The sequence below is a fragment of the Saccostrea cucullata genome, unplaced genomic scaffold (genome assembly GCF_032062105.1).
Source record: "Saccostrea cucullata isolate Sc308-1 unplaced genomic scaffold, CSIRO_AGI_Scuc_v1 ctg618, whole genome shotgun sequence".
Classification (NCBI taxonomy): Eukaryota; Metazoa; Mollusca; class Bivalvia; order Ostreida; family Ostreidae; genus Saccostrea; species Saccostrea cuccullata.
In genome coordinates this window covers 225,532-237,167 of record NW_026924640.1, presented here as the reverse complement: position 1 = coordinate 237,167, position 11,636 = coordinate 225,532, and the positions used below count along the sequence as shown (strand labels likewise).

The window sequence follows — 11,636 nt, the reverse complement described above, 5'->3', positions numbered from 1 at the left end:
GGAGCTTGTTGGAGATTTTTTCACAAATAATATTTATTACACTTAATCAGCCCGCGTGGCGCAGTGGTTAGAGCGTCTGCTCTAGAGTCGCGAAGTAAGGAGTCAATCCTTACGTCGCGGGTTCGAATCCCACTGTGGGACATGGAGGCTGGTCCTTCGGATGAGACCGTATAAACCGAGGTCCAGTGTCGCAGTAGGTGCTGGCACGAAAAAGACCCCTCACTGCTCAATGGCCCTAAGTGCCGAGTATAGGACAAAATTTGCAGCTCTCCATATGAGTGAAAAATTCTCGAGAGGAACGTTAAACAATATACAATCAATCAATCAATCAATCATGTGTACATCCCAAAATAATATCGTTCCACAAAAAATACCCTACTAAACAACGTATGCATTATAAGAGCCCCCCCCCTTCTTTCACCAAAAATAGTAAAAAGATTGTAGAATTTTCGTGATAAACCAGATTTTTAATAATGGTGAAACGTCTCCACCCCTCCTTTTTTCCATCCCCTCAATATACTAAATTGATACTTATTTTTTTAAAATTCAAAATGACACCAGTTCCATTGAAACGTAGGAAATATAAAAATTGTAACTCTCATTTTTTCTCTATTCACCCAAAGCGCATGCGGACGCTATATAGAAATAAAAGATTTGTAATGAACTAACTGAAAAAAATATTGAAGGATGTTGAAAGGGAAAACTACTTATATTTTTTCTCCTTATAAGACAGACAAGTGAGAAAAATAGAAAGAGGAATATTCAATGAGTGCCTTTGGCATTTCAGTAATTAAAATTTTATTATTAAGATTTATTAATAAACATCTAAATATTTCAAAAAAGGAGGTTTAAACATTGAACATTATGTGCCCTTTTATTTTATTTTTTTTATACTTTTGAAAAATAAAATTCATTTAAAGATCTAAAATATGCATGTATAAGGTTCAAAACGTTATATCAACGTTATGACTTTTTAACGTTGTTTTGACGTAACGTCAATGTGTACCAACACCGTGCGCAACGTCTAAACAACATACAATCAATCAAAATGCTACCATTTTAAAAATATTGGAAAATTCATTTATTAGGTACAAAATATGGTCGGAATGCATTGAATACCTTAAAGTTTTTTCGATAAATTATTTTTCGCTTATTAAAATTAAATGAATCCTAATGTAGCGTTTTGAATATATCCAACAATGATATTTTGTAAACCACTTTTTTTCAAAAATAAATATTAAACAAGGATGAAAGGACGTGATTATGTCATTTTACTGTATTCCCACTTCAAACAAATTTTATTTTGTATAACAGAATCAACAATACCAAAGTTCAATTCATTAGTCATTTTAAGCCATAATTTGTAAAATAAAAAAAGTTGTTACACTCTTAGCATATTTTTACTAAATGAAAATTGTGGTCATCTCAAGACAAAATTAAGTCCAAGAAATCTTATTTGCAGATTATGAACATGCTTTTCCAATGCTTTTACGAGAAAAATGTTTTTTTTAAAAATAAATAAAAAGAAATTTTGAGCTGATTAGTCTAAATATTTGTGATTTCAGAATAAACAGTAATGGCTTCCATGTCCATATCAACAATAGCTGAAGAGTTTCTGACATGTTCTATCTGCTTTGAAGTCTACACTGATCCGAAAACACTTCCATGCCTGCATTCATTTTGTAAAGGTTGCATCAATACTTTCACGAAGAAAATACCAAATAAAAAAGAATATTCCTGCCCTGTGTGTAGAGAAGCATTTATACTTTCTAATAATGATATAGAAAATTTAAAGACAAATTTCTGTTTGAAAAATCTTACTGAACTATTCAGTTCTAGCATAGAAGTCAAGAAACTATGTTCGTTCTGTAGCTTAAAAGGTGAAAACATTGAGGCATCCTCACAGTGTCTTACCTGTAAAGATTTGCTTTGCTCTGAATGTGCAGAGCATCGACATAGATCTACAACACTAACATTAAACCATAAAATTGTTTCCCTGTCAGAATTGTCCTCTGGAAAATATAATGAGGAAATTCGTTCCAAACAGCAGATTCCTTGTTCTGAACATACTGGCGAGGACCTGAGATACTTCTGCGAAACATGTGATGTTCCAGTTTGTCGGGATTGTATCGTTCTCGGCCATCAGAACCATAAATATGTTGCCCCATCAGATGCAAGAAAAAGCATGGAAGAAAAGATGAATACGGATATGAGCTCACTGAAAGAAAATTTAGAAAGATTTCAGACTGCCAGAGAAAATGTAGCATCTGCTTCAGGTATTTTGGAAGTCAAAAAGCAAGATCTGAAAGCAGATTTGGAAAAGCAAATGAATACCATTATCAAAAACATGATGGACTCAAAAAAGTCAGTCGAAAATGACTTTGATCAGATTGTGAAATCAAAGCAAGACACATTACAAAAACAAGAGGAATCAATTGAAAAGGAAAGAAAACTACTAGAAGAGACATACTTGTTTTGCAATAACCTTCTCAAACGTGGAAGTGATATTGAAATTCTTTCTATGAAATCAGAAATAAAAGATCGCCTCTCAACATTACAGTCTTTGAAAAGAATAGAATGTTGCAATGTTGAAGACATTGTATTACCTGTCGTAGAAACAAGTACTGATGGACATATATTTAAGTTAGTAGATCAAAAACCAGGAGAAAGTAAGAAAAGTTCAAATCAGGAAGTCGTGGAAAAGGAACGAACAAAACAAGATGCAAATAAGACCAAAAATGAAACAAAGCTTACTGAAAGCAACGACATGACAAATGATTTACATCCCAAATTACTGCAAACGTTTTCGGAACGACAGTATAACGATGTTCAAAAGCCCAAATACACGGGCGTTACATGGATGAATCGACATTCGTTAGCGGTTGTCGATGTGAGAAATCAAAAGATTAGAATTCTCTCAACGCAAAACAATGATGACAGCTTTATACCTGTGAAAGACTGTATGGTTGTAACGTCTTTCAAGGATGGAATAGCGTGTAAAACAATAGGAGAGAAATTGCACATAATTAACAAATCCTTTGACATCAAGCAAACTTTTTCAGGAGTTTTAACATTACTGACTAACCATCCAAATTCATCACAAGTAAGTTGGATCTCCGGTTTAAACAGAATATGCGTTTTACAAAATTCCAAGATTAAAGAAGTCATCATTGATCCAAACAAAGCAGGGAAGCTAAGTAGTCCCAAATTTGGTCACGTTCTTCTGAATGGAATGTTTGTGGTTTCAGATTGGAACCAGGATTGCGTATTTATCATCAGGGGCTCTGGGTATGTAGAGAGAAGAAAGTATTGCGCTCCAGGTTCCATCTCCTCGGACCATAACAACATTATTTATGCATGTGATTATAGAAAGAGTTGTATTGAGATATTCAGGTGGTCTGGCGAAAGTCTATGGACAGTTAAAATTGGTTCAATCATACAGAACCCCAAAAGCATTGCCTTGAACAAGGACAACAAAATATTGATCACAAACGGAACATCTATCGTGTTGATTCAACTGGAATAAACTGCGAAAAAGACTTAGCTTGATTTAAATGAAGGCGAAATTTCATCAGAACTTTATTGATTTTTGTTCAGTAGAGAAGATAGTGCTGTTAATATTCTTTTTATTATATCATTATAAAAATTGTTTATTGCTAAAAATTGAAAATAAAGAATCTTCAGTATTCTCTCGAAATATATGGCAAATGATTGCTTACCTTGCCTTAATTGACATTCTTTTATCAGGTAAATAATTATAAAATTATTATCTGGAGGAAGCCGAGTGATTAACCTTGAAAATTCAATCCATTACATCCCAAAAATTATCCATCACAAGAAACAGAAGACAAGAAAGAACATGAGCTTTACTTGACTTAATATCTACGACTATATCTTTGATCATATAAAACCATTATCCTCTTCAGTGTACAATGAAACTTTTGCAATTTTAGCTATCTGTTTCGTAACAATTCAAACGAAAAAAGGATGAATATTGAAAAAAAAAATGACACAGAAAGACAACAGAAAGTATTCATTACATATCTCACATAAAGGACATACATGTGTTTAAAACAATTTACTTAAAATTTGCCAAATTATTGCCAAAATTATACACTAGTAAAGCAGCTTAATTTGTTAATGATGTTCGAAAGAGACTACGATATATAAACAACAGTGATCCAAGGACCGCATGTGTCGCCTACTATTGGTTTCATAAAAGATATATGATCAGTTGTTTATATGCTACTAGCATTTACTTCGTGAAAAAGAAAATCCCGATGAAGGATATTAAGATTCCGATGGAATCTGGCCATCAAATAGAAATACAAATCCCCAACCCCAAAGGTGAAATGGATACCGGGTATTAATATAAAAGTTTAAATTATTTAAATAGCTTAGTCAATAAAACAATTAATAATACGTGATTTGAATTTTTAAACAATCCTTCGAAAGATATTTCAGTCTGTTTTTACCTTATTGTTAGATCACACCCATCTATATATATCCCGATGTATTTTCGTATTTCTTAATTTTCAGTTTTTGTGATTACTATAACTCATACACTGTTAAAGTACATTGTCATGAGCTCATAAATGTATACAGGGTAAGTAAATGCTAATTAGACGGTCAGATAGACACTGGGTAAAGTGATTCCTAAGTGCCATTCTGCTCCGCAGACGACACAAAAATGAGAAAATATCCCGAGCGTGTTAGCACAGATCCCAAGTCACCGGATTATAAGTAAATAAGTGCCAATATTATAAAATGTAATCTTTCTGTGGGATCCAAGCGAAGGTTACACCCCCTTGTACACTGAGTTAGTGTATCCATTGAAAACTATGTATAAATTAAATTGGTATCTTGACCTATTAAACTAGAAAGAAATACCATTGTTGTCAATCAGATTCGAACATTTTAAATTAGGATCGTGGGAATGGGGGAGTGTTACAGAAGGGATCTGATGACCCCTTCCCCTTACAGACTGTAAATGGTTTGTTGTGCTCTCCAAAATTGAAATTTCTTCCTACGGACCTAAATTTATCTTATTTATGCTACAGACACCTGTTGCGATGCTTTTACATTTTTTGTTCTTTGTAGGGGCACTACATGCCGTTAAGGAAGGTGAAAACATTATTTTGGGTTCATTATTTATCATAAGTAACACTTAGATCTAAACTTGTAGACCAGTTCTTGGAAAAGTCTTCATTTTGATTTGCGTTGAAAAAAAACTGCTCAAAGAAGAAGGTATGGTTTCCATACAAATTTTGCCCTGTGATTTTCTTAAAAATGAAACTGGTGTAAAAGTTGAAAATAAGCAAAATAATTGAAATTGAACACATGTGTTTTTAAATGCAATTATGACGTCATAAACATGTGTATTCTCCCGTATTTTCTTAAAAAGTTGCAATTTTTTTTTTAAAGACACCAATTTTCAATGGAATTTTCTTTCAGATAATACATGGTCATTCACAGCCGTCGCCCACAAAGATCTTGAGATTTGATTTGTTATAATTTTGCACAAAATATCAAAAAATTAACGTGGGCGACGGCTATGTTTATCACCCTTGAAATGTGGCATTTTGAGGCTTTTTCAAAAATAGTTTCATTTTTGCAAAATGGTAAACTTTCATTTTTTTTCCTTAATCAGAGTTTTATTTACCTAATATTTAAGTTTCAAAACTTTTTGATGTCAGGGTTAAAAATTATGTATAAATTCTTCTTCAAGTCGAAACAAAATTTCTACAAATTGCTTCAGTTTAATATTTTAACAGATATTTTATTAATACATTGGTCAGTTTCATTTTTGCTATTTTAACGTTGTGAAGGGTTGTCAAAGAATCACCCTACAATTATATAATTATCATTTTAGCGGCCTGTCGAAATACGATACTTTCCCAACAGTCACGTGACACTAGTCGATTAAAGTCAAACGAATTGCATTCATTATCGATTTTTGTGCATTACCTGACTTGAGTTCTGCCACGTATATGCATCTAGGCATACTAGACTTTTCACGGCATTGCCAACAGGTAAGTTTTTGAAACGTTGCGTTTTCATTCATGTTTCGTTTGGTATTTCATAACGAATTGAATTAATTTTGAACATGTGAATATTTTTGCCACACGGAGTGGTAAGTTACTGAAGGGTAGTTCCATTTGATATTTATATGAATGTGAGAAAGTGTACAACATCCGTTTTCCTTCAATGCAAATATTTATTTCCTTGAATTATTCATTGAAAAAAATAAATAAAAAATAATAAATCTGGATGGTCACAAAATCATTACTGTATACAGGGAAATTTTCGCCCCCGTTTTATTTTCACTCTTTTCGCCCTCTTCCTGATTGGACGAATTTAAAACGGTGCGAATTCAAATTACACAGCATAATATCTTAAACAAAAGTATGACTGGGCGAATTTAAAACGGGGTAAAATTGTTCGCAAGTGCAAAAGGGCGAAAATAACATGGGACGAAAAAATAACCCTGTATACAGTATTACTTTGAAAACCTGTGTTGGTGTCAGTTAATTAAGTAAAGTATGAATGTTTGATCTGCATTGAATTAGACCATATATTTTATCAGTAAAATATTTTCTTGTTGTCAAATATTTTTCTGTTGTCAACGTTGATACGTCGAGTTTGATTAACCAAATTAAATTTTTAAATATTATTTTTTCCTCTCACTTTCAGTGGAAATGGATTCGTTGAGTAAATGTTTGAAAGAAGATTTTCTGACGTGTGCAATATGCTACGAGCTGTTTAGGGAACCAAAGACTTTGTCTTGTTTACACAATTTTTGTGAATCGTGTTTGGAAACCCTTGTTCAGAAATCTTCGGAAAAAGACCATTTAAGTTGTCCAATATGCCGGGAATGTACGCCTCTACCATCGCAAACGGTCTCTAGTTTGAAAACAAACTTTATTTTTAAGGAAATGGTTGCTAAGATACCCCGGTCTAGAGGCCCGACTTCTTCAAGAAAATGTTCTTTTTGCATTCTTCATTCGAAAGAAGTAGAGGCAACTCACAAATGTGTAACATGCATGGATTTGCTTTGTAGTTTTTGCACAAGACACAGACATGTATTTACTAGACAGAACGCATTTCATAAGGTAGTCCCCTTGAAAGATTATTTGGCGGGAATGTATAAAGAAGAAACCAAGTACGAGATTCCCTGTGAGAAACACCACGAAAGATTGCGCTTCCTTTGTCGGCGATGCTCAGTTCCTATATGTAGAGAATGCGCTGTTTTAGAACACAGGTCCCATGATTATGCATCCTTTGAAGAGGCAAGGGACTTCGTAAAAAGGGAAGTCGAAAAGAACTTGAAGGCTAGTAAAACAAAGAAAGAGAAACTCCAAATCATACACTCATCACTGATTTCTCAGGCAGAAGAAATATCGGCTAAAGAATCTTCTCTGCTTGATATGATCGATTTCACTTATAAAGAAATTGAATCTAAGTTGAAGCTTCATCGACAAAGAATTGAACAGGAAATTAGAGGAAAGTCAAACGAAGGAAAGAAAAATATTGATATTCATATTCAAGAGAACTTGAACTCTCAAGACCGAATAAAGGAATCAATCTCATTTTGCGAAAACATGTTGTCTAGAGGGAGTGATTTAGAGGTTGTTTTCTTTTTGGAAGAAATGAAATCATGTTTATTGAAACATCCAGATCCAAAAGAAGTCCAACTGCAAATTACTTTTCCAACTTTGAAAATCAACATGATGAAAGAATTCAATGTTTTTCAATTAACAGATGCTGCTTCTGATAATGATTCCTCAGCTAAAGCAATGGAAGATACAGAAACGTCAACAAGGATAAACAACAAAGACCAAGAATCCAATGAAGAATATTTAGAGAAACCTTCTAACGATACTGAATTAAGTCACAAAAAAAGAAACAAAAAATCAGAAGAAACAAAGATGGAAACGTCACAGGACACAACGACAAATGGAGCTTGTTCAAAAAGCGCAAGAAAACCAACTCAGAAAGTTAACAAGGAATCGAGCAAGAGTCTAGTAAATACTAATTCAGAAAAAGCGTGTTCAGTAAAACCAGTTAAGGTTCAGAAGGCGAAGTCGCCAGATCAATCGATGAAATATGAAGTTGCTAAGTGTTTGAAAACTTACGAGCAATTAGACAGACACGGTGATAAAACTCCAAGTTACACTTGCATTACATGGATTGACAAAGCAACTTTTGCTCTTGTAGACGAGTTCAATCAGATAGCTCTCATTGTTTCATCCAAAGGGGAAACCGAATATATTCAAAAGCATTTGATTAAAGGTATAAAAGGTATAACAAAGTTTGGAAATTTTCTTGCTTGTAAAACTTATGTTGGTGAAGTAAGAATTTATTCCTTTCCGGAACTAAAGTTGGAGAGAGTTTTTAACGGGGCCTTTGCGATATCATCACGCTCTGCTGAGTTGGTGTGGGTCACAAAAGCAAAGATTGTTGCATTCAAAAACTCAGCCCTTGAGGAGATGTATTTTAAAGACGAAAACGGGAGACAACTCAAATTACAAATGCCTCTATATGTGTGCTGTTCTTCCAATAAATCATTTACTATCTCAGATAATGAGGCTAACTGTCTGTATTTTTTCGACAAAAAGGCTCACAAACAACATGTTATTTCTGGAAGATTCGGTGCCCTTTCGTGCGATAAAGAAAATCGTGTTTACATGACCAATTATGACACTGACTGCATCTTCATCTTCGATTCAAATGGAGAGTGGTTGAAGACGATTTCTTTAAACTGCATTATGAGAAAACCCAGGAGTATATCTGTGCTTGGAGAGGAAAAAATTCTGGTTTCCAATAGGGAGAATGTAGCTCTTATTTCGCTTAAAGGATGAGTTTACAAATAATGATAATTGCTTCAATCTAGAATGGGAGGTCAATTTGGTATCCAGTGAATCGGTTACTCGGTCGAAACTATGTTTTTCGGTTGTAAATTAACTTTTTATAATTAGTCGTTTTATCGTGGGAAAAAAATATATACAGTATAATATTTGAACCTTGTATTGACTTTTGCTCAGTACAAGGACATAGAACTGAAGCTTATTAAAGTTTTTGTTTAAATTACAATTTATTTATAAAATTCCAGGATTTTGTCAAATATTTATTGTATACCTTGTTTACTTAAATCTGACTTGTTTGTTCCATAGGTAAATGAACATTATGTATTGTACATCATAAAATATGCTTTACGGCACTTGTCAAGAGCCACTCCGCACTCCTCGGAGCGACGCTCTAAGAGAGGGTTCACTATACGATCAGCATCTGTACTATCTATCACTTAAAATTAGAAAAAGACTATTTTTATTACTTAAAAAAAAAATCAAGTTATCATGTTTTTACTATAAAATAAAGAACTAATCATTTATGTTTCTATATAATTAACTTTTGTAAAACTATTTTTAAACATATTGGCTTTTGCACTACACTAGAAATAAAGAACAAAATAATTTGATGATTTATTTTTCAATGTATATCATAGTATCCCTGTACTTTGTAAAACTATTGCATATTATACTAGATATAAGATCTTTTTTCAAAGTAAATGGGACAAGGCTATCATATGTGGCACGTTTAATAGTAGTCATGATTATAACAAGAAATTTTTATTGTGTTTACACATTTGAATAAGGAATATCCTCGCCAAAATTTTGAATAAACACAGATTGGCTTGTAATTGATTTAGTAACCTGCCTATAAACAGTCCTTTTAGGAAGTATAACGGGATATTGCACAAGTTCACCTGGATGCTATCTCCCAGAACCTATTGTTTGACCTACATAGTGAAAGATCATTGAGAATCCAGGGCCAGTAAGAGACGGACACAGATCACCGCCAAAACACCAAACACCACTATTCATACACTATTTACGTGCAACACTGCACGGTGCTCCGCAATAACGGAGGAATATACAAGAGATACAGATATGGCGTGATCGGAAGGTCATGGGAACAGACCCCACCCACGACTGACCTAAGTCGATGAAATATAGGTAAAATGTAGGAAGCAAATGTTACTTCGATAAGCACTCGGCACTTTCAAGTTATGAGGCCTTCAGAAGATACCTCAAAAACTGAGGCACGATAAAGTTCCCTCACTGCTCAACGGTCTGAGTGTCGAGTCAAGGTATAAATTTGAAGACATTCACTTTTACATGGTGACATTTCTATATAAAACAGTACGATATTTAACTCTGGACATGACATTGTTCAAACGTTTTACTGCTATATCTAATTGTTATGTCCCAATAATACTGATAGCTCTTGGTGGAATTTCGTAGCAGTATAACAGTTTGTCATGTTGCCTCAATGATGTATTTGCTGACAAACATTCATTTTTTAAAAAAGAACTTAGAATCCCAAAAATTTTTTTTTCATCCTAAATCCTACTATTATGGGAGAAAAATTTCAGATGGGATATTTTCTACTGCTTGGATTTTCTCTCTCCCAGAAATTTGTTCAAATGGGATAAATCCCACGGGTAATGACAATCAGACATTATCTCCCATAAATTGTGAAACGTGGGATGTATGTAATAAATTAATGATGTGTCACTCATTATAACCTAAATATATATTAAAATTAATTTTTTTTTAAAAATGAAATGTCAATTTCCATGTAGGATTTTTATCCCATTTCAATTTTGTGTGACAAAAATCCTTATGAGAGAAAATATCCTACCTGACATTTTTTCTCCCGAGGGAGAATGGTTGAATAGTTGTTAGGACTAAAAAGCCTACCAACATTAACGTTAAGGCATACTTTTAAAAAAGAGATATTTAAAGAAATGGGATTACTTTCTAAGCGGATCAACATAAGACATTACAACTGGAAATGGTTGTAAAAAGTCTGGAAATGTCACCGGAGTGCTTTGTTAAAAAATATTCTTGGGTGGAAACAATTATAATTTAAGGAAACGAAAACAGATTTAAATGATTTTTATATGTGATTTATATGTAATTTCATAAACATTTAACCAAACGAAATATTCTTTTGTTTATGTACTAAAGGCCAATCTCCCATGCAGAGTTGTCGTTCGTTCCTTTCTCAGACACCTCTGCAATGAGCTCACGTCAAGATTTTTGACATAACGTATAAAACGTGAAGTTTGCAGAATTGTTTCAATTAAATTAATAGTTCTAGATTGATTTAGTAAATATCTGTCTCAAAACTCAGACATAAGCATAGAAATTGAATTATATTGAATTAAAACAAACGCACTATTTTTCGAGTCTATCACTGTAACATATATGCGAGCCAATGACAGAGGTTAATGTATGAGCCGATGGTAAAGAGTGACTAAAGGTATAATTTTAAATCTTTCCTTGATTTTGAGTTTAATGTATCCTTTATGACATACATTGTGATAGAAATACAATCCAGACATTTTGACACAAATAAGGGACAAGCTGAATAAAGTTTTATAAATCATTTTATTGGTGAGATATTAGAATCAATGGAATATTTGTTTACATTGAAGTTGCTCTTCCATATATTGTGTAACTGCAAATTTTACATTTACAGAAACATAATAAAAGCATTTTTTTGCAATAGATATGATAATATGAGAATTATCGTGGTGTTTAAACGAGAATTACAAAAATACATGAATG

At 33.2% G+C, this 11,636-nt stretch overlaps 2 protein-coding genes across 2 annotated transcripts; both read left to right on the top strand.

Annotated features, from left to right (window-relative positions):
* Window positions 1-1,569: 1,569 nt before the first annotated feature.
* On the top strand, window positions 1,570-3,651 carry LOC134266933 (E3 ubiquitin-protein ligase TRIM56-like). The gene has a single exon (XM_062749144.1). It carries the CDS (start codon window positions 1,577-1,579, stop codon window positions 3,524-3,526), a length of 1,950 nt encoding a protein of 649 aa, XP_062605128.1. The 5' UTR covers window positions 1,570-1,576; the 3' UTR covers window positions 3,527-3,651.
* A 2,310-nt stretch (window positions 3,652-5,961) lies between these two features.
* On the top strand, window positions 5,962-9,107 carry LOC134266918 (protein PML-like). Its single transcript, XM_062749125.1, has 2 exons — window positions 5,962-6,032; window positions 6,694-9,107. Exon 2 carries the CDS (start codon window positions 6,699-6,701, stop codon window positions 8,859-8,861), a length of 2,163 nt encoding a protein of 720 aa, XP_062605109.1. The 5' UTR covers window positions 5,962-6,032; window positions 6,694-6,698; the 3' UTR covers window positions 8,862-9,107.
* Window positions 9,108-11,636: the final 2,529 nt, after the last annotated feature.

Excerpts from the sequence above, each read along its gene's own strand:
- LOC134266933 (XM_062749144.1), top strand. The coding sequence starts at position 1,577 with ATGGCTTCCATGTCCATATCAACAATAGCTGAAGAGTTTCTGACATGT.
- LOC134266918 (XM_062749125.1), top strand. The coding sequence starts at position 6,699 with ATGGATTCGTTGAGTAAATGTTTGAAAGAAGATTTTCTGACGTGTGCA.